Source organism: Dermochelys coriacea, chromosome 2 (assembly GCF_009764565.3).
Source record: "Dermochelys coriacea isolate rDerCor1 chromosome 2, rDerCor1.pri.v4, whole genome shotgun sequence".
In the NCBI taxonomy this organism is placed as follows: Eukaryota; Metazoa; Chordata; order Testudines; family Dermochelyidae; genus Dermochelys; species Dermochelys coriacea.
Genome location: NC_050069.1, coordinates 53981140 through 54006559, shown reverse-complemented (window position 1 = coordinate 54006559; position 25420 = coordinate 53981140). Strand labels below are relative to the sequence as shown.

The 25420-nt window shown below is 39.6% G+C and overlaps 1 protein-coding gene and 1 long non-coding RNA gene across 2 annotated transcripts in view; one reads left to right on the top strand and one right to left on the bottom strand.

Annotated features, from left to right (window-relative positions):
* The window catches only part of LOC122458645, a 35499-nt gene extending 27439 nt beyond the window's left edge, over positions 1–8060 (bottom strand). Inside the window, exon 1 of the long non-coding RNA XR_006278750.1 lies at positions 7914–8060. This is a non-coding gene — a long non-coding RNA (uncharacterized LOC122458645). The remainder of the gene's footprint in view (positions 1–7913) is intronic.
* Positions 1–24449, top strand: part of STMN2 (stathmin 2) — a 53389-nt gene extending 28940 nt beyond the window's left edge. The window contains exons 2-5 of the mRNA XM_038392928.2: positions 7283–7378; positions 8055–8227; positions 21000–21191; positions 24233–24449. Coding sequence (XP_038248856.1) covers positions 7283–7378; positions 8055–8227; positions 21000–21191; positions 24233–24292 — 521 coding nt within the window. The 3' untranslated portion in view covers positions 24293–24449. The remainder of the gene's footprint in view (positions 1–7282; positions 7379–8054; positions 8228–20999; positions 21192–24232) is intronic.
* Positions 24450–25420: the final 971 nt, after the last annotated feature.

Genomic DNA, 25420 nt, shown 5'->3' with positions numbered 1-25420 from the left:
GGCCCCCATGGAGGCCCACACTGTGATCTGAAATGCAAGGAACTTTTCAACCTTCTTCACATAACCATGCAGGTCAAGAATTCTGTATTAATAGAAAGTCCTCATATATGCATGTAACAGCCCACTTTGAGAAAACAGACAGTGTACACTATATTATATTCAGAACATTTCAAAAGCTGATAAATGGATACCATTTAATCACTGAGTCTAGGATTTTTGAAGGAGTCTGTGGGAGTTAGGTTTCAGAGTAGCAGCCGTGTTAGTCTGTATTCTCAAAAAGAAAAGGAGTACTTGTGGCACCTTAGAGACTAACAAATTTACTTGAGCATAAGCTTTGATGAGCTACAGAGCTGTAGCTCACAAAAGCTTATGCTCAAATACATTTGTTAGTCTGTAAGGTGCCACAAGTACTCCCTTTCTTTTTATGGGAGTTAGGCACACCATTCCCACTGAGCTTCCAGGGAATTTAGGCAACCAAGTCCCTTAGGTTCCTTTGAAATTCCCAGCATATTTTTTATTTTCATATTTATCCCTTTAATTAACGTAACCCAATGGTCCAAAGAAACTGCACTCCATTAGATACATGTCTGTAGTGACCAGGACAGTCATGTCTAAGAGTTAGAATCAGGAACCAGAAGCAGAGTCGGGTGCCAAATCAGTCAGCATCATGGGTAGGAGCCGGGACCTGGAGAGAAGCAGCAAAGCAGGATCGGGGAACAGACATGGGTCTGAGATAAGGAGGACAGGAACAGGCTGGAAGGCAGGGCTCTGTAGTCAGGCAGGGTCCATAGTAGCCCTCCAGGGATTCACCTAGTTGTTCCATTTCCCGAGTCTCTTTCTGGCTTAAGTAGGGTGTCCCAGCCAATTGATGGGAGCGGGAAGGGGAGAAGCTGGACATCTCCACTAATCAGGAACTTCATGAGCAAGGCCCTTTGTTAGCTAGTGCTTCACTAGCCCCCTTCTCGAAGAATTTGACTGTGCTGCTGGGTAGCAACAGTCTATGCATAGCCTGGAAACCCACAGACCTAGGTTCAAGGCTTCTGAGCCCTCACACTGCCTTAGTAAAGTACATTAAAATATGCTATTTTCAACATTCATTTTGAATTGTACCATTATCCAAGTGATTTCCCAGCCCTTCAATATTGCTTCATTAGCAAATATCTTTTAACAGCAAAATTGACTATCCTATTCATTTTAACCTATTTTCAGCATTGTCAATGACAAACATTCAAAGGCTCCCAGAAATCATGAAATTAGCTTAAAAATGAGATTTTTTTTAAATGTAATAATTGTCTGGTTTCTCTGCCCTGAGTGTACCCTTGGGTTCATGTTTACAAGCTTTTCTCCATAACCCTGAGGGCTAGAAATTACTTTCGTTTAAAATGAAAGGTGAGTGAGTCTCATGTAATCCCATGACTCCCGGTCCTGGGGACTGAAGAAAAAACTCCAAATATCATGAAACTCCCAAGTAAATCAGAAGAGCTGGAACACTGCTATTTTTTTTCTAATACATTGACTGATTTCTGAAGCATCTGTTTCTTGGCAGAGTGTCCAGAAAGCTCAAAAATATTGAAAGTAAAATTAAATTGTACCTCAGCCTAGAGATACTAGACATTTTCCTAAACAAACTAGACAAAAGGGAATAATCCAAAGAGGAAGAGCTGGTGGGAAAGAGATATAGCAGAATGGGGGGAGATATAGCAACCTAAATAGAAGCAGCTTGGGGGCAGTAATGGAGGGATTCTTCACTGAGGGAATTCCATAGATACGATTCCTGATCCAAGGTAATTTTGCTGATGGTCCAGTTGAGCTACAGCCTCGGAATTCAAGAACAGTTTATTTCATGTCAGTTGCCTGACATGCCTGAGAGGGAAACAGAGTGAGATGAGTATACAAGTAACTCAGACTCAAACAGTGGTTAAAGCAAACTGAAACCGGATGGGAAGTTCTCACTGTACTAGTCCAGAAGAAGGGGGATCAGTCCAGGAAGTTGTTTACCTGAGCCAGGGAGAGGAGGGGGCGTTTCCAGTATTGCCAACCCCAAGTGCTCAAAATGATGAGTCAAGCCCACAAAATCAAGAAATTGACTTTAAATGATTTTTTTAAATAATAATAATAAATTTGGCAATAAATTTTAGTTGTTTTCTGAGACTTCAGGTTCCACACAGGTCATGTTTTCTCTACAACCATGAGAACGAGAAACTTACTTTTTAAAAAGAAAATTGAAAGCTGGGATTCTGATATATTCACATGATTCCAGGAGCCAGGGCATTAAGAAATACACTATCACAAGACTCCCAGTCAAATTGTAAGAATTGGCAAGGCTGAGCTCCCCTCTGCTTTTAGCCAATGGGTAGCACCAGTGCACCCCTGCTTCCTCCCCTCCCCCCACCGACTTTAATACTAGATCTAGAAATTAAAGACTTTATATACTGTAATTGAAACTATAAGACTGAGAAGGTTCTATTTCCCTCATTAGTCAATATCATCTTTTTTACTAGTCATTTCCTTATCAAAGATTATTGTAATCTCAAGATTAACATCATTTACTACAGAAGTAGTTAACACAGTTATGTGCACAATATACAACTGAATGAGGATCTGCACAATTAGCAAAGCCAGTTGTAAAACTGACCCTGGAAAATACACCTCGTTATAATCATGATTTTCTTTACAAGTTTTAAACGGAATCAACAAAAAGAGCCATCACTTTTGTGTATATATATTTCAGTGAACACATTATTTTAAATGATAAAATGAGATAGCTGAAAATCTTAACCAAATGTAGATAGCTAATCACGGTCATTATGATGAATGGAGGAAGATAATTGATATTCATACATGATACAGCGCATGAATGAGTGGATGTCACTTGCAGTATCATATTCTTCTGTGATCGGAATTTAGAAAGTGGTTGTAGGAAGGGAGGATTCATTCACCGACTTGAATGCAAACAGGAAAAGCATCTTACTGGGAGAGTGAGTATATGAAATTAGCTCTCACCACCCAAACGTTGCCCACGCAGCAATTTTTTAGCTGTAGTTAAAGAAAAGGCTAAACATAATGGTCCCTCTCAATTACGATAGCTCATAAAAAAATGCATATAAAAGCTGAAAGTACAATACTATTAAGATAGTATTAACACTTTTTCAGTGCTTCTCCCCCTCCCCCGCCTCTTTTCCACAAAGGGCATTTTGCATTGTGACACATTACATCAATTTATGTTCTTATCTAATCTGTGAAATATAAAATTGATGAGACATTAGGCACAGAAAAGCTTAGTTATCCAATTGTCTGAGCCTAGTCCAAAGTCAATGAAAAAGGTCCTGTGGACTTTAAATTATGCCCATCTTCCTTCCCATCTCCTTCGATTTCAAAATTCAGAACAAATAAAATGAAATTTAAAAAATCCCTCCCCCAACTTTTGAGTTTGCACCTGCCCCATTGCTAAAATATGCTCATTGGCTTTACTCTAATTCTTATAAATTGTCATGATCAGTATCATCTACCACTTAAAGCATTGTGTAGGGTTTTCCACTAAACTGAATCACTATTATTATTGAACCTCTTCCTTCTCCTTCACTAAATTAAAGGATGGTTCTTAAATTCTATACCTGGTGTGGACTGCCAGAGTAGTTTATTAAAAAAAAACAAAAACAAACAAAAACAAAACAAAACACAAGCCACAGGGTTTTGGCAAATACATGTTAAATAGGTTCCTGATTTGAATTTAATGGAGAGGGATCAAAAAGGGTTTGCTACATGGCATTTCACCTGAAAAATAAAGTGAGTTATTGTTCCTTACACTGTCATAAACATTGTGTCTCCAAATATATGGTTTTACCAAAATGTTCTTTGAATTAAAATAACTGCTTTTCCATGAAGGATGGCTCAATGGCAAGGCAGCTAACCTAAGACTTAGGAGACTCAGGTACAATTCTCTGCTTTGCCACAAACATCCCATGTGACTTGAGCAAGTCACTTAGGTTACATCTATACTATGAGCTAAGGGTGTGATTCCCCTTCTCGCATACACGTACTCACCCTAGCTCTCATCAAGCTAGCGTGAGTGGTGGCAGTGGAGGCATGGCTGAGCTGTGTCAAATAGAGATCCACTGTTTTCGGGTGGGTCTGTATTCGGTCCAGGTTATCTGTGCTTTTGTTGCTTCTACCCATGCTACTGTGTCTACTGCTATTTATACTTCCGCTAGCCCAATGACAGCTTGTGCAAGTAGGTATACACAAGCGTGGGAATTACATCCTTAGCTCATAGAGTAGACATAGCTGGAGGGCCTATACACACTCACACTTACTTCAGTATAACTTAACTTGCTCAGGGGTGTGAAAAAGCCACCCACTTAGCAGCGTAAATTACACCCTCTAAGCACCAGTGTGGACAGCACTATGTCGTGGGAGAAGCTCTCCCTCTGTCATAGCTACTGCCACTTGGGGAGGTGGAGTAATGATGCCAACGGGAGAGCTCTCTCCCATGGGCATAAAGTGTCTGCACTAGCAGCGCTATAGTGACACAGCTACATCGGTACAGCTGCACCGCTGTAGCGATTCTAGTGTAGACTAGCCCTTAGTCTCTCTGTCCCTCAGTTCCCTATCTGTATAATAGCACTTCTTGAGTCTAATAGCACTTCCCTACCTCACAGAGTTGTTGGTGTGAGGGTGGATACATTTAAGAGGTTGTGAGGAGCTCAGATACTATAGTAATGCTGGCCATCAAAGTACCTGAAATAGAACAACCTTCCCTGTAATATGCTATATTATCTGTATGTTCGGCTGATGCTGCTGTAGTGGCCTCTAGGATCTGGATTATTCAGCCAATTTACGACTCTGGTTGAAGGTATTTTTAGGGCAAAGAGTGACTAAATCAATACAAAACAGAGCATGGTACTTATATAGCTGGCAAATCATCTGAATTCTGTCACTGCCCAGGATGAAAAAGGAGAACCATCCCCAAGGTGCTTTAAGTGCAGCTACAGTAGTAACAGGAATGAGATCAGAGCACAATGTTCTTATCTTTCAAGCCATGTTCTGTAGATGACAAGCTGGAAAGACAAAGACTTTTTCTGACTGTTTTAAATGCTTTTAGAAAATGCAAATATCAAATACCTAGCAAAGTTAAAAAACAAGAGTCAAGATTGCTAGGAGACCTAATTCATACACACATATACAATGATATTTTGTAGCCCTGATCCAGCAAACCACTTCAGAGTGCTTAACTTTTAACATGTGAATTGTCAATGAGACAAGTGATTTCACTGTAAATGTCATTTGAATATAAAAAATTCCTTTTCAGATGTGAATGTCATAATGATGGAATGTTCCCAACGACTGCCATAATTCCCAAGATTCCTCCCAGTGCAAGATAGTTACTTTAACAGCAGCAGTGCAAAAAATGTTTCTAGAGTTCTTTTTTGTGCCTTGAAAATCTTAATACTGTTTGGTTTAAATATTGATTGGAATCCAGTCAATGTTGTTCTTGTTTTTACAGTTTTTTCTACATAACTGAATTCTTTCACCATCTATAAACAGAACCACAAAGACTTGCCAACCTCAGCAGGCAGTCAGCTAGATCTCTTGGTGCAACTTTGTGCTGGGGTATTTGGCGATCAGTATTGGTTAATATGAGGCATACAGTAGGTCATGTGTGCTCTGGGCGGATTGATTGGTGTCCCAGGATCAAGATCTATAAGTTGCCCCAAGCAGTAGTCTACAGAATGCTGATTTAAGACCTTGCCCTGAAAACTGCTGAACTTGTGCATCCCTAATTGCCATTGCCTTTCATGAGAGATGAGGGCTTTCAGCCCATCGCAGCAAATGCTCAAACTGCTTGAGTACAAAATGTCAGAAAGAGCAAGCAACATGCATATGAAGGACTGAATGGATATTTTATATATCTATTGATTTCTATTAATTATTTTAAACTTAATATGTCAAATCCATCACTGATATAGCTTTATTGATTGATTCAGTGACATCCAGATTGAATTTGTGCTTATGTCACTTATAACAACATCAGTAATAATTATATTTTAGGGCATGTTTTCATAGTCCAGAGGCTAACTTGTACCTGCCTCTGTGTGCAATTAGATAATTTCTCATTCTAAGAGGCACTTCTCTGTGCGAATGTGGGTTTTGAAGAGACACGTGCATGCATGCACTTTTTGAAGGTACATGTGTGCAGGCACTTTTTGTATGGATGGGAGGCAAATTTTCAAACCCTGGAGGCTCAGCATTTGCCTCCCATCCACTCTTACAGGATACATTTGTATAGTATGGCTATAGCACTGGACTACTATTCAGAACATGTGGATTCTATTCCTGGCTTTGCTACTGGCCTGCTGGGTAACCTTGAGCAAGCCACTTAACCCTCTCTGTGTCTCTACTTCCTCATTCATAAATTGTGGATAATGATATTTACCTGCTTCCTAAAGTGTTTTAAAATGTATGGATGAAAAGCACTATATAACAATATACAATATATATTATTATTATTATTAGCCCAAATTGGCTGCAATCCCTGACTGGGGTCTATAAGCCCTACTGTAATACAAATGATAAATAATGGTAATTACTGTGTATTTGGTATATAGATTGGTTTACAATGGAACTGGATGTGGAAGCTAACTAATCAATTCAATAGGACAGCAGGTTAAAACCTTTTAGGTTTTGCATATTAAGGATATTATTTCTAAGCGTTTTGCTGAGAATCTTGTTACAAATTTATCCATATTTCTGGGTTTTTTTAATAATTATTTGGATGACATTTGCATTTGTATCAGACAACGCCTTTAGTATCTGCCAGTGGCAATCCATGAACCAGAACTTCAGAGATCTTGATGAGAGTTGCATTTGGAGGAACTGTAAAGTTTGTGAGAGTGTCACTTGCCTCTGGCTGCAGAGAGAGAGAGAGAGAGAGACTGGATTATGGCACGATTCCAATAATAAAATACATTGCTGGTCAGCCATCCTCAGCTCATATAAGTCAGAGAGACCCAGAGGGCATTGGATCTGAAGTTAAGACCATGTTTTAGGAGACATGGGGGTCAGAAGCAGTCTGTGCAGTATAGGGTGTCTGACATTTGCATACTATTAAAGATTCCCATATTCAGAAGGAATGGCCAAAGGCAAACATTTCGGAGAAATCTTTCAGGCTGGGATTCAGATGTTCTATCAGGCATATAGCTAACTATTGTAATTATGATCTAAATTAAAAACTCACGGTACAAAATTTGGGAAACTGATGTAAACTCACACTCTCTTATTTCAGCCTATAAGGAAAAGATGAAGGAGCTGTCCATGCTGTCTCTGATCTGCTCTTGTTTTTATCCTGAACCTCGCAACATGAATATCTATACATATGATGGTGAGTAACCTTCACTGGAAATCATCCTACTTGTTAAATAATTTGGCAGTGCTGGGATATGACTCATTTCACTTTCACAGTTTCTAATATTTAGTCAATACTTTGCTGATTTAACAATTCACTTGCTATTTCTGGCTGTTAGTTCTTACCAATTGCCTATTGCTCATTGTGGTGATTGTTTGGCCCTAATAACAACATATTAAAATCTCATTTTAAAAAGTCCATGGCTGGCTATTTTATAATTAGCTATACTGTACTTAGTACCCCAAGAACTGCTACTCATCCAGGAATTGCAGATATTCACGGCTGATGTAATTCTCAGGAAAGTCAAGAAAATATGCTTTCATTTTCATGAAGCAACTACCAAACATGGCAAGGGCTAGTGAAAGACAATTTTTCACACCAGCTTTACACATTTATTTGTCCATATAAAGCTTTCTTTACTACCGTATAAATCCCCACATACACATATACACATGCTTTTATAGCCTTCCAAAATGACATGCATATTTATCTTTATAGGATGAATTTGTACTTACACTGTTACTAACAAATGGGAATGTACCTCTCACGAGAGCTGTTTTCAACACATGCTCGGCTGTTTTCCTTACATTGCCAAAATATGCTATTTCTCTCCTCCGATGGTGGGTTTAGCATTTTTCATTTTATTTCCTAGATATGGAAGTGAAACAAATCAACAAACGTGCCTCTGGCCAGGCCTTTGAACTGATCTTAAAGCCGCCATCTCCTGTCTCAGAAGCACCAAGGACTTTAGCCTCTCCAAAGAAGAAAGAACTGTCACGTGAGGAGATCCAGAAAAAGCTGGAAGCTGCTGAGGAAAGGAGAAAGGTATCTTTGCTTTTTAGAAGAAATTAGTAGCTGTGCCTTGCCTTATGCAATTGCAACAGTTTCCTATCATTTCTGATGAAAAATCATCTTGCAGTGAGGATACATCTTGAGCATTATAATAATAATACTGGTATTATTTCCACTGACATTTATGGCTGACAGTACATTCATTGCAAGATGATTTTTCATCAGAAATGTGAAAAAATGAAAAATGTTGAATGAAACAAACTGTTTTTTTTTCTTTCTACCTTTTAGCCAGCCTCCACCGCCCCCCAAATTCAACCAGCTCTAATGGGCAGAAAGTATGTGTTATATAATTAAGGTATCTCTGGACAGGAAGCCTTATGGAGCTTTAAATTCACAATCTTTGCTCCATGCTTATAGTGCTAGAACTATGTAGGCCCCTGTATGGAATAAAGCTGTTCCCCTTTATGACTTTATTCAGCATTTCAGACTTCCATGTGTGTTCATTGTGTACATTCTACAAAGATGTCAGACCTTCTAGCAATAAAAAAAGACAAATGCAGGGTACTTAGAGCAAGCAGACAGAACTATACCTCAGCTCTCCAGCTTCTACCCTGATTGATGGTCCAAAGAAGTCTTCCCTTGTCAAACATTTTCAAGGACAGATTTAGCTATTCTATAAATTTAAGATTAGGTCAGATTATAATTTACTATGTATATTTTAGGTCATATTAAAACAGGATAAAAGGCCAGATTCTCAGCTCTGGTCAATGTGCATAAGTCAGGGGATGGGTACAAAGTGATTTAAAGCTCATCTTTGCATGCCTGTGGCACTTAGGGCTGCTCTGTGGAGGACTAATAAGACTTATGCTATGTTGGAGCATTCTCAGGGCTGCTCTAAATTATGCCAAGCTGCAATGACAACAGGAGGCTGAAAATGCAGTGGAAGACTGGAGATAGTACTGGCCACTCCCCCTTTCCTCCTGCCAGGCTGTCTTTTCCCTGCCACACAGAAGGAGAGTGGAGTAAGAGCTTCTAACCTCTATGCCACCAAATGATCTATGTTATCTTGGGGTGATCTTGCCCGGGCCAGTTAAGCTGGCATTAGACTCACATTTCACTGGTGAGTTGATGCAAAGTGGCTACATCTCACAGAGAATCTGAGGTGTTGTTTTTCCTCATGGGGGAGGGATAGCTCAGTGGTTTGAGCGTTGGCCTGTTAAACCCAGGGTTGTGAGTTTGATCCTTGGGGGGCCATTTAGGGATCTGGGGCAAAAATTGGGGATTGGTCCTGCTTTGAGCAGGGGGTTGGATTAGATGACCTCCTGAGGTCCCTTCCAACCCTGATATTCTATGATTCTAAGATGCCTGAAAAGTAAAACAAGCTCAGCTGTCTCTGAGCCTTTAGTCCATCTCTTGAATCTTATCATTTGTTATAAATTAAGAGCACAGTTTGTAGATTTTTTTTGTCAAAAGGTGGAAGAAAATAAGCAAAGAAATTAAGGAGCTCATGCTGCAGCCTGGAACCACATGCAGCAACTTCCAGACTGTTTCTTTTCAGAAGAATGAAATTAAAAAAAAAAAAAAACACCTCTCCCCTCTTCCCCTTCTCCACGCAGTTACTGACTAGTCTAAATCAGGAGTAACTCCCCATCCAAGTGAATGGAGTGGGAGGAGAATCAGACTCATTAAACTCAATGCAACTAGGCTGATTTACACCACCTGAGGATCTGAGCCTTATTTCAATCCATTTAGAACATTGCTGACTTAGAGAGACAGAAATGGGGATGAAATAGCAGCAGTTAAGAAACTTGATAATTTGTGCATATTTTACTGTGAAAACTAAACCTTTGTGGCCAATTTATTTTACTGATCAGAGTGTGTATTTCTTCCAATATAAAACCTAATAATGTAATTAGACTGGAAATTGGCTTAAGAGTTGCCAACACTAATGTCTTCTTTTCCCCTCCCAATATGTTCATTTTGAATGATGATCTCCACATATCCTTTCTAGCTGGGTTATTGTAACCTATGAGATCCACAGGATCCGCATCATCCTTTTCTACCCACGCACTACCGTTGTCAGGCATAATCATTCTAGATCATGTCTTTTGGGCACAGTTTTAAATAAAATCAAGTACAACTAATTGATTGCTTTTAACAAAAGCCATTAATTGATTTCACACCATTTTGGAGTTAGAGTGGACTATGTTAATTTGATTAGTGTTCATTAATAAATTGTCAAATTTATGTGAAAAAGCCTACAGCGATGCATACATTTCAATGACTCCTTATATGTGCTCTAGGTTCCCTAGTTTTTTAATTATCACTCTTTTTATCACTGTATACTCATCCCTTTATCATTTTCCTTCCTTTCTTCTCCTGCTTTTCGTCCCCTCCTGTGGGCCCTACCAGAATACAAATTATAATTAACATGTATTGCCATTTCAGGAATTTTTTAAAAACATACTGCATCTCAAAGTGAGATGCACTTTGGATAGCAATGGAGTTCTCCATTCCATGTATAGACTCCTCCTTACTGCATTCCATTATTATCCCAATATTTTAATGGGGGGGTGCTGTGTTTTCCTCCCCAAGTAGGTAATCAGAAAGATCTCATCATCCTTTCCAATTAAGAAATGAGAGCTCATTATCTCTGTGAGAAGCAGAAGTTTATTTCTTAGCAGTATGGAAAGCTCAACCAAATCTCTAACATGAGGCAACAATTTATACCCATTGGCCTTGGAATATTTAGCTATCACACCAGATTTCTATGCTTGAAAAGCCCTAGGTTGAATTATACATTGTGATCACCATTAATCAGCATGAAAATTAGACTCTAAAGGGATTTCTACTAGTTTTAGGATTAGAGTAGAGAACTCATATGTAATTAAATCCTTTTAATGGCTTTGTATTTGGATGGAAATTAATTGCACTAGTCCCTAATGCATAACCCCACAGCGGATACAGAATAATGGTCATATTTTCTAGCATTCATGCTGTCAATTATACAGTAAAGCCAATGTGTCTTTTTAATACTATTATTATTAATGTTGAAGGATAAGCTCCCATCCAGGCATCACAGCCTGGGCAGTGTCTACCCCTTGTATAGAGTAGCCGGTTTTCCTAGATTTGCCTCTCTATCTGCTAACACCATTGCAGTACTCACCATCTGGCTGTGGGAGTGGAACACATTACCTCCTTTCAGGTCATCTTTCATGCTGCTTCATTCATTGGCAAAAGGCATTTGATCCTCCTCTTCTCTGGCAGTATCACTAGAGACAAAGGCACCTGTTTTCCACTCCACTGCATGCCACAAAGACAAGCAAAGCCTTTTTAGACATGCTGCCAAGGACACAAACCTCAAAGGAGGCGGCAAATAGAAGCTGGAGACTACTACTCTCCTTCTGTGCTAGGCCAATGGAAGCCCCTCCACCTCTCACATGAGTAGTTTGGGGAATTCAGGGTGATTGGCCAGTTGAAGTGGTAAATGAAGCCAGGTGGCAGCCCACTGTGCAGCATGTTTCCTTGCCAAAGCTGGAGATTTTATTGTGAATTTCCCCTTGGGAATTATTTTGTTCTCCTTGTAGCAGCCTTAACTTTCAAACCATGGCTTCCACTTTCTTAGGAGGAGGTGCAGAGGTTAGTTTCACCCAACTGAGTAAGGCTTATTAGCACTAGGGCCACACAATCAGCAATGCTGTCATGGGGGAATGAGACTGGGAAGCACTGCGGAGGAAACGCCAAACAGTGAGGAGGTGGGGGATATGACAGAGACAAGGATTCTGCATGGATTCTTGCATTATTCCTCGTGTCTAAGAGGTCATGCCCTTGCCCTTCCACACAGCCACTCACCCCATATCCTGAAGGGCTAATGAAATCTCTTTAATTTTTTGCAGCTTTGAAGCTACATACATGTTGCGCTGGTTTGGCCCCTTCCAAATGCTTTTGCATGCAATAGCATGGGAGGTCAGTGCCAGAAGCTACCTTTTGCAAACAGTAACTCAAAGACAAACTGTGATACTAAACAAAATTCAATGGCCGGAACCTGACTCTAGACAAACAGACTAGAAATAAAGGGCATTTTTTTAACAATGAGGGTAATTAATAGTTGGAATAACTTACCTAGGGAGTTGGTGGATTCTGTTACTTCAAGTCTTCAAAGATAGGATGTGGTTGAAATTATTCTTAATTTATTAATACAGGATATTGCCTGACACTAATTCAACCACAAATTCCTTTATTCAATCCAAAAATCAAATGATATTTATACAATTGCTTTAAACATGCCTAAAAAGTCTAAATAATAAGCACTTATTACACCCACACAGTAACAAATATTCATAAGCATTTGATCAGAGTACTCATGAAAGGGCTAGACAGAGGAGTGCTTAAACTCATGTTGGCTGGCTCCAACTGGCCAGGCAGGTATTAGTATTGAACCTTTAAAAGTTCATCTTTTTAAACTCTTTAACAAACAAATGGTGTCACTTCCAATTGCTAACTGTAGCTTAGAACCAGTTTTGGGCAGTGTGATACTGGGTCCCTTTCTCCAATATAAACACTGGTATGTCAGAGTTCACCACAGAACTTTTAACCAAATTGTCACCATCTTCTATAATTTAGAGGCTTTTTTCAAGGACTTTTCCTCCTATCTTATCAGCATCCTTTTAGGTCCTGTTTTTCCCGTCAATCCACATTCCAAGCTTTGCATTCTCCCCAAAACTTGTCTTGTTAGATGTCACATTCCTTCCCACTTTTTAAGCTATTTTTTTCAAGGCCATGTTACATATTTTTCCTTTATTTTCAAAGGCTTTCTATGGCTGATAAACCCCCTTTATTTTACTTACACTACAAAACACATATGTTCCTTCCCTCTGACAGATGTCTTTCTAAAATATATGCTATAGCTCAACCACAAGCTATAGTAGCAGTTTCCAAACTATAGGTTGCAATCCCAAATGGGGTTGCATCATCAGCAGATGGAGTTACAGTGATCTCTACTATGGGAGAAAGCCAGCTTGTTCCACACAATGTGACCTCACACATACGATGTGTGCAAGGACACAATGCATGGAGGATGTGATTTTGCTCTACAAAATGGCATCCTCCACACAGCGTGACCTCACATGCATCATATGTATGAGGTCATACTGTATAGAGGAAGCCATTTGGTAGAGCACGTATGATGCGTGCGAGGTCACACTGTCATGGAGGATGCCATTTTGTTCTTCTAAATGGCATCTTCCATGCTGTTTGGGGCCCTCACAGGAAATACTTCATTAAAATGGGGTTGTGCCAGCAAAAAAAAGTTTGGGAACCCCTGCGTTATGGTCTTGATAAAGCAATCACTGGTGAAATTCAGTAGCCTGTGTTATATCGGAGGTCAAACTAGATGATCATTATGGTCCCTTTTGGCTTTAAAATCTAGGAATGTATGAATCAAGACACAGGAGTCCCAAGGTTATTCCTGAGCTCAGATCTCCAGCTATCAGTTTATTATGACTGGCACAACATGAAGTCTGACAGCATGACTATTAATTATTAAAATTATTCCTATGGGGAAAATATAATTTGTGAATAAACAAATGCAAAAGGGGGCCTCTCTATTGAATGTGTGTGAAATAGGGTTTTGCTTTTTTTCAGTTAAACAATTCTGATGCCAAGAGCTTGGAAAATAATGGAAAATTAAAGATTTGCACTACATCCACAAAGAGAGATAATAAAATACCAAGACAGCTTAGCTAATTGATTGCGTGTGCAACGTTGGGGCCTGAAATACTCCCTTTCCCAGAGATCTCCAAGGAGTAAGAGGCTACATTTGTTTTCCACTTACAAATTTTTAGAAAGGTCAGTAGGGAGAGAAATCGGAAAGCAAACAGTGGGCACATAGACAGTCTCAGCATTTGCCACTTCTCTCCCCCATCTAGCTAGTTTTCCTTTCTGTTTTGCTTCCTTTTGTTTAAAAATCTTTACTGTCCTTTTGGCTGCTCTGCATGGCAGCTGTGTTTGTTTGGAGATAGAATACAAAATGAAGGGCAGTTCTTTTACAGAATGAGCCCTGCAGTGTAATGAGTAATATAGCTCCCACTTATGGTGCATCTATACAAGTTACAGCACATTCTAGTGCACTGTTCTCCCATCTGCTGTTAATAAAGTCCGTTGACAATAACTCTGTGTATGCCTCACACAGCAGTTTCTCCCCAAGAAAGCATAAGGAATAAAGGTGTTAGAGGTCTGCCTATTGGAAGAGGTATGTTATTTACAGGGTGGAGCTTGGGCACTAGATATAAAGTTCTGACTGAGAGTCAGACATCTGAGTTAGCTCTGGAAGAGAGGAGAGCTGGATAAAGCCATTTTTCATTTTTGTTATATTTCATATATCATTATTTCATTGTAGTCTTACTCACACTCTGATCCCAAGCCCACTAGAAATATGAGGCCCTAGAACCATATTTTGCATGAAAATTATCCCAAACACAGTGTGGTATACTCAGAAATAGGATGTTGTTCTTTAGTATCCTCCCCTTCACCACCAAACACTGACACCTTGGCTTGTAAAAGGAGTCGAACAACAAGAAGGAAAACTGGAGTCTTAAAATTGAACTTCTGTTGAAATAGTTGTGGAAAGAGCTTTATTTTTTTCAAAATAGCAATACGTTTAACCTGGGCCCTTTATTCGGAATAGGGCTACATGGCCATGTGAAATCAGAAGCAGCCTATAAGTCCACTGTATCTATGCTATTTTGAGGACAACAATGCTGACAATGCTGTCCTATATACTCCTAAATGTTGCATGCCGTGGGAAGACAAAAACATTGTTCTGCACACACATAAAAATCCAAACTGAGGCGAAAGAGCACCTTAACTGAGAAATCCTGTCCTCACATCTCAAAGGGAAATCAGCTAATTTCAAGCACAACTGTATTTTGTAGCATTTGAATGTATCAAACTCCATGGCTTCTTATGACATTTCTTTTCATATTATAATTGCCCCACCCAAAGGGCTTAGGCAATGCCATTCTGCTAAGAAAAGAGTTGTCACTGACTGCAGTAACTACTCTAGGCCTTCACCCTGCAATGGGATGCATGTGGATGACCCCTTATGCACTATGAAGTCCCATTGACTCTATAAGGGTTATATTGGTATTTAAGCTTTAAAAAAATAACAAATATTTAATTACAGACAAAAATATGTGTACATTAAAGGATGAGTACACCCAATTCCTATACATTTCTAGTGAAAACTGGACATCTAAATCCCTTAGCTTTGAAAAACTCAGCCTCAAAATATATTGAATTCCCTCCAAGTGTGACATTTCTCTTTTGACTTAAAATTAATGCTAAGAGCTATTTACCATTTACTTAGGGTACCAGGGAATAGCCTTTAATTTTCTTCAGTAATGTGGTATTAGAGGAAGAAGTAGGTTATATCAACATATCATGGCAAAATATTTTCCCTTAAAGCACATTAAATGAAAAGGTAGATATATGAATCCAGTTAAGTCCAAAATTATTCCCTACAGTGTTCTAAAATAGGGGCAATCAAAAATGAAATGTAAGGGACTCAGATTTAGTAAAGCTCCTGGTTAGCTGTATATTATCTGTGCCAGTCTAGAAAACAATTAACTCAAATACCACACAATCAAATAGTCAGTTACAGAGAAGCCAGTAGAAAACTCACAAAAAAATGAAATTGCACTTTCAAAACTCATGTATACCAGCAAGTCTATTCTCATCCCCATACACATGATTAATGTTAATGGAAGGTCTATGCATTTTGTCTAGTCCCTGAGATGCTTCATGGAAGGGACACGGTTGTCAAACTGCTAACCCACATTTTACATTAATATACCAGACATCAAGTTTGCTTTAAAAAGAAAAATTTCAGACCAGATTCAGACACTTTATTATGCCAGTTGTAATCAGATCCAGCCAATCAGTGAGCTAGATGGATAGCATTTAATTATCAGTATAAAACAAAATTGGAGTAATTAGAAACAGACTTATTCAGAAAGATGCATTAAATACTGAAAATAGAATACTATGGCTCAAGGACTTAGTAAATGAGCTATGGAGCTTTTGATATCTAGGTGGTTGGTTCAATCAATGATTAAATGTTGTTAACATCAGACAATTGGTTCATGGCCTCCATGAAATGTGCTGGTGGCCTCAAAACAGTTCCCAAAAAAACAGCTGTCTCCATTGTAAAAACTACCTGCTGTCAGCGCTAACTGTTCTGCCCCCACCACTGTCTTTTGCTAGAGAGGAAAGGATTGAATAGGCCTGGAGACTGTCCCATGCTCTCAGTGCTAGAAATAATCACTCCAGGATTAGGCTGAGGTGAACTGGTGGGGTTGGAGAATTTTGCATTGCCATTACCAATGGTGTGCGACTGTTTTTTTAACAGAGAACTCCTGGCTTCTGGGTGGTAAATCCAGCTCCTTTCACAAATCTTCATTCACTAGTACAAATCTAGAGGGGAAAATAGTAGGAATTTTATTATTATTGTTTAAAATAGCTAAAGAAGAAACAAGCCTCATTCTGAGTCCATCAAATACAGATGTTCACAATTTACAGAGCCAGATTTTCAGTGCATGGCCTCTCTTTGTGACTGTGCAGCATTGGGAACACAGCCATATGCATGTATTCACTTAATGTATGTGAGCTAATTATAGACCTGACATGCACAAAGCCCAAAAGCATGCATAAGCTCTGTGCAAATGTCTTTCACACATATCAATTATATGCAAGAACTGTTCGTAAAGCTACATGAGAGCAAATGATAGTCTCAACAAGACACCTCTGAAAATTTCTCCACATTGCAAAGCCATGACACAGTTTAGCACTGCTGGCTCAACAGGGGATACAGACTGGAAAACAGATGCCAGAAAGGGTGTGCACTACTGAGATGGGCACTAGACAAGGCCTCAGTAAACAAAAGATGAAAAGTGGGCCACTTAAGTCATTGGGAATTTTGCCTTTGACTTCAACAGAGGAAGGATTTCATCCATGGATTCCACCGCTAGCTCTTCCACTGATCTATTGCGTGACCAAGTCACTTCACTACACTGCATTTGTTTCCCCTCCCACTTTTTGTCCATTTTATCTATATAGATTATAATTTCTTCAGGACAGGGGCTGTATCTCACAGTGTGTTTGTACAGTGTCTACCGCAGTGGGGTTTCTATCGCAGCTGGGGCATCTAGACTCTATAGCAATACACATCATAATTCATACTGTGTCCCATGTGAGGAATGAGATGTACTGGCAACGATCTATGAAGAACCAGTGCTGTGCAAGCCAGCATGGTGTCTACTTCTACCCCATTCCCTCACTTCGATGTGCAACAGCAAGAAAACACCTAAATTCATTTCCCCTGAAAATGTCATTCCTTGACCTCAATGTTGTTTTTCTATAAATGCTTGGTCTTTACTTTGGCATTTACACTGCAGGAGGAGACCTTTATCCTGTCTTAACATTCTATTCTATTAACATTATCTTTTCAATATACAAATACTCTGAGATACACCAAAGTTAATGCAATTCCCACTGAATGTGTTAATAAAAAAAATCCAGCAACTGGATTAATTTTGCAGCATCAGAGTGAACCTTTCATAATTGGAACTTGCTCCCATATATCCTTAAAACTAATATGGTCATGGTGTGCATTCAAGTGCAAATTTCAATTTTAAAAGGAATTGTTCTCCTAGTTCACTTCCTGCTATTTGAGTAATCCTTTCTTTTTCTCTCTACAGACCCAATTTAATATATTTTTGGATATGCTTGTCACAGGAAAGTAGATAAATCTGGGAAAATAGAAAATCCTTGTATATACACACACCTGAACCCAATTTTCAACTTGAATGTCTTAAAAAGTCACACCTCCATAGTCTGCATTTGCAAGCTCTACAGGCACTTTGACATTTAAAATGGGCATTTAGTTGACTATATGTCTATGTAAGCATCCAAATGTGGGATTTGGAGCTCCTATTAAATCACCCCTTAAAAACTGGGGTCACAGTTAATTTTTATAACATCCACTAAAAAAAAAATGAAGGTCATAAACAACTTTGCTGCATTGGCCCTTTTTCAGCATACTTGAATATCAGCATGAGTTGAAGGATCTGCGTCTAGAGTGCCTTACAACATTTGTAAGCAGATGTTGTGAGGTAAAATAATGTTGCAAGTCGAAAAAGTGAACAGAATGTTAGCAACCATTAGGCAAGGGATAAATAATAAGACAGAAAATATCATAATGCCACTATCTAAATCTATGGTGTGCTCACACCTGGAATACTGAGTGCAGTTCTGGTCTCACCATCTCAAAAAAGATACGTCAGGACTGGAAAAAGTACAGAGAAGGGCAACACAAATGATGTGAGGTTTGGAACAGCTTCTAGATGAGGAGAGATTAAAAAGATTGGGACTGTTCATCTTGGAAAAGAGATGACTGAGAGGCGCTATGATCGAGGTCTATAAAATCAAAAATGGTGTGGAGACAGTAAATAAGGAAGTGTTATTTACCCCTTCACATAGCACAAGAACTAGGGGGTCACCCAACAAAATTAATAGGCACCACTTATAAAACAAACAGAAGGAAGGACTTTTCCAACACACAGTCCACCTGTGGAATGCATTGCCTGGGGATGTTGTGAAGGCCAAAAGTAGAACTGGGTTCAGAAGAGAATTACACAAGTTCATGGAGGATAAGTCCATTAATGGCTAGTAGCCAAGATGATCAGGGATCCCCATGCTCTGGGTGTCCCTAAACCTCTGACTGCCAGAAACTGGGACAGGATGACCGGGAGGCTAACATAATTATTGCCCTGTTCACTCTCTCTGAAACATCTGGCACCAGCCACAGTTGGAAGACAGGATACTGGGCTAGCTGGACCATTAGTCTGACCCAGAATGATCATCTGATGATATTTATAAGTGTGAAAGAAAGTTGTTTCTGCTCTAGCGTGGAATGTTACGTCTAGGAATTAATAACCAGATCATTGCCAAAAAGTTTGCACAGTAGTACATACAGGAAGAGACAAAGTATGTAAACTATAGACTTTCTGCTTCTGTTGGAATTATATGCATGTTACTTTTGGAGCCCCTGAATTCCAACAGAAATAACAAAGGAGCTAGTTTGCTAATCACAGTCATATTAGTAGTAATCACTCTTTAGCTCAGTGGTGGGCAAGCTGTAGCACCCAGCCCATCAGGGTAATCCGCTGGCAGGCTGCGAGACAGTTTGTTTTCATTGACCATCCGCAGGCACAGTTGCCCGCAGCTCCCCAGTGGCTGCGGTTCGCCGTTCCAGCCAATGGGAGCTGCAGGAAGCAGCAGCCTGCATGTCCCTGCCCACCACTGCCTTAGCTCCTTCAACATGTGCTGCAGACTTTAATCAGACATGGAGGAAATGTTCTTTTTCCATATGTTTTTGAGGCAGATCCCATTCCACCACTACAGTGCAAAAAACAATTTGGCTTCCCTCCAAGTCTTGCTTTATTAGGCTATGATGGCGATCGGACCATTGAAGGCCAGATTCACAGCTGTGGTAAAACTGAAGTCAATGGAAAAATTTACATTAGCTGAGGCTCTACCCCTGGTTCTTTTCCATTTATTTTGCACCAGCCACTTCATGTAGCTTGACTAGTGTTCATCTCACAATGGAAATCGTCCATTCAAATTCCTGTCCCATTCCAGGTTGCTAAACCCTGGGGTATTTATGGAAGAGTTTATAAACATACCCAGGCCATTTATATTGAGAGATCAGAACTCTTCATAATGTACAATATATGGCAAATACCCAGACTAACAAGTTATCAATATAAGGCCCTGTATATACTGTATCTCCTGGGACGGTTTTAAGATTGCAACCTCGTTGACTTGCATCAGAAGATCAGTGGTTTCATTTTGTTTTAAGTGAACTTCAGTGTCCTAAACGTAATTCTAAACTAACAGCAAAGCTCATGTTTCTGGCAATTGTGTTCATGAGTGAGGGTAATAGAATTCAGGGTGCAGATTGCATGCATTTAAGATCCTCTATAGATTTCATGGTCTTTGCAGAATTTAAGCTTTTGATTAAAAAAATTGTTTTAGGCCTTTTGTTTGGAAAAATAACCTTCTTCCTGTTAACAGAAACAAAATGGAGCCAGATCAAATCTGAACTTCCTCCAGTCATTTTAAGGAAATGTTAACTTTAAAGCCTATATGTGACCATTTCAACATGTACTTCTAAAGATAGCTTGAGGAAAACAAAAAAATTCATAGCTCTTGTTTCTGAAGCCCAATTATAAAAGAGTATATCTTTTTAGACTGAAATCTCATATCATTTTGAAATAAAATGCTCATGCATAAATGACTGCATCTCTTACCACTGAAATATTTAAGGCAGGTACAGTATCACATGGTAGCCTTCCTAATCCAGAATTCTCAAATATTCTCCTTCAGAGGTTTCCTTATTTTAATTCCTCACACATGTTCAGTATCTTCATACCTCAGTTATTGAAATGGGCCTTGCTTATAATGGATGTGGGAGGAAACAGTTTTTCCAGAATATCCCTCAGATCTATTGCCACTATTAATAAATGTATTAATTTCTTACTCTACATATATTTTATTAACTTAGTTTTACCAAGCATTTCGAGAAAAAACAAAACAGCAGATCTCACAAAAATCCAGACTCAGTGCATTTGCCCTTTCTAATCAAAGACTTGCTTATTAATGTTTTTTATTTACTCAGATTGCCTTATCCACTGTCTTCTGACATTCCCTAGACTATTGCCTCAGCATGATGTGTCTTTTTTCCCAGTCCCAGGAGGCCCAGGTGCTGAAACATCTGGCAGAAAAGAGAGAACATGAGCGAGAAGTCCTTCAGAAGGCTTTGGAGGAGAACAATAACTTCAGCAAAATGGCAGAGGAAAAGCTGATACTGAAAATGGAACAGATCAAAGAAAATCGTGAAGCTAATTTAGCCGCTCTTATTGAACGTCTCCAAGAAAAGGTAATCAGGACATGACTACACACCACAGCCTGCAGCAAGAATTTTGGTCAAAATTTTCAAAAGTGACTGGTGATTTTGGGTGACTCCATTTTTAGATCCCTTAACTTGAGGCACCTCAAAGGGGGCCGATCTTCAGAGGATGAGTATTCAGGGCTTTCTGAAAACCATGTCCCATTAAGATGTCCCATTAAGATAGCTCAGACATAGGTGAGGTTTTTCGTAGGAGTGGGTGGGTGAGATTCTGTGGCCTGCGCTGTGCAGGAGGTTGGACTAGATGATCAGAATGGTCCCTTCTGACCTTAGTATCTATGAATATATGAATCTATGACAAGCTGAGCACTCAAAATCCCTAATCGCTTTTGAAAAATCTTGGCCTCCTTCTCAGACTATACCAGCTAGTTCTCTACTATCCCCAATTCTGATATGCTTTCAGTCCTGTTTATCTGTTCCCTTTTCTGACTAAGAGTGTGTTTTTGAAATCAAAGGCCCCAAGTTAAAAGAGAAAAAATGCCAAAGAAAGTTTGTTTGGGTTTAATTTCTGGCTTCTAAGCGGGATTTATGAACAATGTGGAATAAATCATGCATCTCATATTTAATCACATACATCCATAATGGACTGTGTTGCAATCACTCTCCTAATTGAGGGAGATTAGATCTATTTTTGGACCCCTTCAATAGACATCCCCAGGGGCTGAGCATATTTCCCATTCCTAATGCAACCCTCCCAGCCTGGAGAGCAAAAGCACAGGGAAAGGAACCAGATGTGATAAAGTCCTTTTAACTTGTTCTGCAGAGAATGTTAACTTTTCTCTGTCGGGATTCAATACGAGCTGCTATTTTGAAGCATCTAATATGTCAGCAGACCAGTATATATACCTCTCAATTGTCCCTGATGAAGAGGGATGTCTATTGTAGATCTACGCTTTTCTCCATCTTACACTCATCTTACGCCATCTCACCTTGTTAACTGTCGATAATTGGCATCAGAGATGTCAAATCAGGAAGCAGAGCTGGACAAGAAAGAGAGGGCAGCATCCTGTGTTATACCCTAAAGGAGGACGTAACAGGCTGTTTCAATCAAGTCTCTGGGAGCCCCAGGATTGTGCCTATCCTCCTTGACAGTGTTGTTTTAAATAAGTTAGACTACAAAAACAATCAAGGTACCTCACACTATTTTCATTTACTTCCTATTACTTAGAGGAGGAGGATGAAAAAAAATGAAAAAAACGGGGGCGGGAGGAGATAAGATAGAATTCTTTTTCTTGGCTGGGTCCCAAAAATGAAGCTGAGCACGGGGCCCCACTAACTCTAAATCCACCACTGGCTCAACCTCATCTTTGGAATACTCAGATTGCCCCTTCTTGGTGATTTCACCGATTTCAATATAAGAGCTATCCCATGCCTATGTCAGCTGTAAAGCCTCTTGTCCTTCAGATAGCGTTCTTTGTGGTCTCCTTCAGAGTGATGAGGCATGTCTGAATCCCCAGCTCTTCTAAAGAGGGTGGGCATTAACTCACTAACAGTTAGTATCAGTTGTGAGTGGGAACTCTCAATTCCCATATCCCTCTGAACCCTGAGGAGTTTCATACCTGGATACTGCCCTGGCATAATGGTGGTCTCTGAAAGTTATAGAAACTAAAGCACAGACTGCAGAGGAGGTGGCTGGGTGTCTGTCCCCTGCAGCAGCATCTCGTTTGGTACAAAGACTTATTCTAGGCATATAGAAGATACGTTATTGTCCCCAGCCATAGGACAGAGAACCATTCTCTTCAAGAAACTCTCCTGTTGAAATGTTTTGGCTAATGTGCAGTCTGATTCATCCAGATGACTGCTTCAGTCTGTCAGCAGCTCCTTTGGATGAGACCACAATGAGTTGTGACCTTGGAGACTATAGTAAAGTCTCTCCTTGCCTTTTGACTGTGAAAGTTGCAAGCTAGTTATGGAGTGCATTTATGACTGGTGTCTTGTTTCTGACAAGGATGTCCACGGTTCTCAGAAGCTCACTAATGCAGATCTGATTCATGTCCATTTGGGGTTGTTCTGATTCTTTTCCAGTGTGGCTCTGCTACCCCTACTGACAGGCATTGTCACCATGCGACATTCTGCCTGCATCCTGCCCAGATGCCTTCGTGGAGGGATTCTTAAGTCCTTTTCCTCACACTGCATCTGCATAGAATTTAGCCCTAAATTAGAATTGTTCCCTTTTTACTCCAAGTCTTCCACGAGTTCAGTGTCTGGATAGTACCTTGTCAGGCTGTTGATCCTGGCGTTTACTTTGCCAGTGAGGGCAACCTCAATTGCTTGCTTGTCCACTTCTCCCTCAATCACCTCCGTGCTTCCTCACATGCCATCCCCGTGCATTGGAACATCTCCACATAAGTATAAATTAAACTGTCAACTTATCCTTAAAAGCTACCTCTGAAATGATGCCTATAAATTTCTCCTGCTGGCACCAGTTAGGGTAAATGATGATCTGCGATTTCTGCTTTTCTGTTCAATTCTGCTCATTTCATTACTCATTCCCACAATCTTCCCCATCATATAGGTCTAGTTTTCCTCCCGTTGTGTCCTGTCATCTAGATTATGAGCTCTCTGGCTATTTTGATGGAGTCATGATCCTTAACTGCAGCTCCTACGTACGACTGTAATACGAACAGTAATAATAACCACCTCTCACATAAGATATGGTAACCTGCTAGCAAGAAGGTAATTACCTAGAGCCAATTCACCTCGGCAGAGATTAAATTTAGGGTGAAATTCCCTCCTATGCAGAGGGCATGCCACAGGGGTTATGTCACTCTTAAATCCTATTTAAGACCTCAAAATAGGACTTAAGTTGAATTTAAGTAGTGAATAGGCCTTGTGCTGGCCTGGTGGAATTTCATCCTTTATGAGCAGTACCCTCTAAAGATTGTTTTTCTACTGAGGCTATCTATGCACAGGGGACCTGTGCACAGAGAGCAAGGGGTTTCCATTAAGAATCTTCCTGGACAGGTGCAGCAAAGAAGAGGTTTGACCTTTCCTTTCTTGATGTTTTCCAGGAGAGGCATGCTGCAGAGGTCCGTAGAAACAAGGAGCTCCAGGTGGAACTGTCTGGCTGAAAAAAGCAACGGTGGATGAGACACCTCCCCACCATTAGTAAACTCCCCTGCCTATATTATTACGGATCATGCGATATCAGTATGGGAAATGTATGACATGGTTTAAAAAAAATCAAGAACTCAATAAAAAACAAAACAAAAACAAAAATAAAAACAATATGGTCTCTCTGCAGAATGATTTGCTTGATGTTTAAAAAAACTTGGATCTTATTTTGTAAATACTTACATTTTTGTTAAAAAATACAAGTATTGCATTATGCAAGTTATTTCATAATCTTACATGTCCTGTAACAGGCTTTTGATGTTGTCTATTTCCACTCAGTTGAATTTGCTAGGTCTGTTCATTTGAAGCAGCCCATGTCCAATTCCATTCCCTGCCATTTTAATTCTAACCATCCAATGAGGTCAATAGTAAGTCTATGGTGCTAGAGACCAATCATCGCCTAATAACCCAGAAGGCTTTGTAATCAATAAGCTCTGTTAAAACAATAACTAGATCACAGGTATTGTGACTCCACATGAAGCAGTCCAGATAAAAAGCTCTTAAAACATTGTGTGTTCATAATTTATTTACACCTATCCTTGGTAGCATTAAAATGAACCGGAGATTAAACTGTTATTTGCAATGTTTATTTTGTCTGCCTTCATCAGATCAGAGGCAACAAATATTGCTTTTTTAATAAGAGTTACTGATAAGAAGGCAAGTGACATCAATCTGAGCCAAAGTTAGGAAGCAGAGTATCATAAACAGCTAGCTATGAAAAATCCTAAATGGTACACAATAGCCATAAAAAATCCTAATTATCTCACAGGCTTAATTCACCAGTTGAAGATTTATTGATGGAGCAATTAATCAACATCAAGTGGCTTTATCTGTAGATGCCATGATCTATGATATTCATTTGAAGCTACTGTGTTACATGTGTAAAAATACAAGAGGCTTCTGAATATTTCCACCTGGAACCCATGAACTGGCTGTTGTATTTTTTTTTTTTAACACTGCTGATTTCCACTCAACATGACCTCTCCTCTTCAGTGTTAGTCAACCTGACCTACTTTAAAGACATCTAGAAAAAAAGAGGGCTGATGCGGCAGGAATAATTAGACAGGGTGCTTGGGCCAAGTACG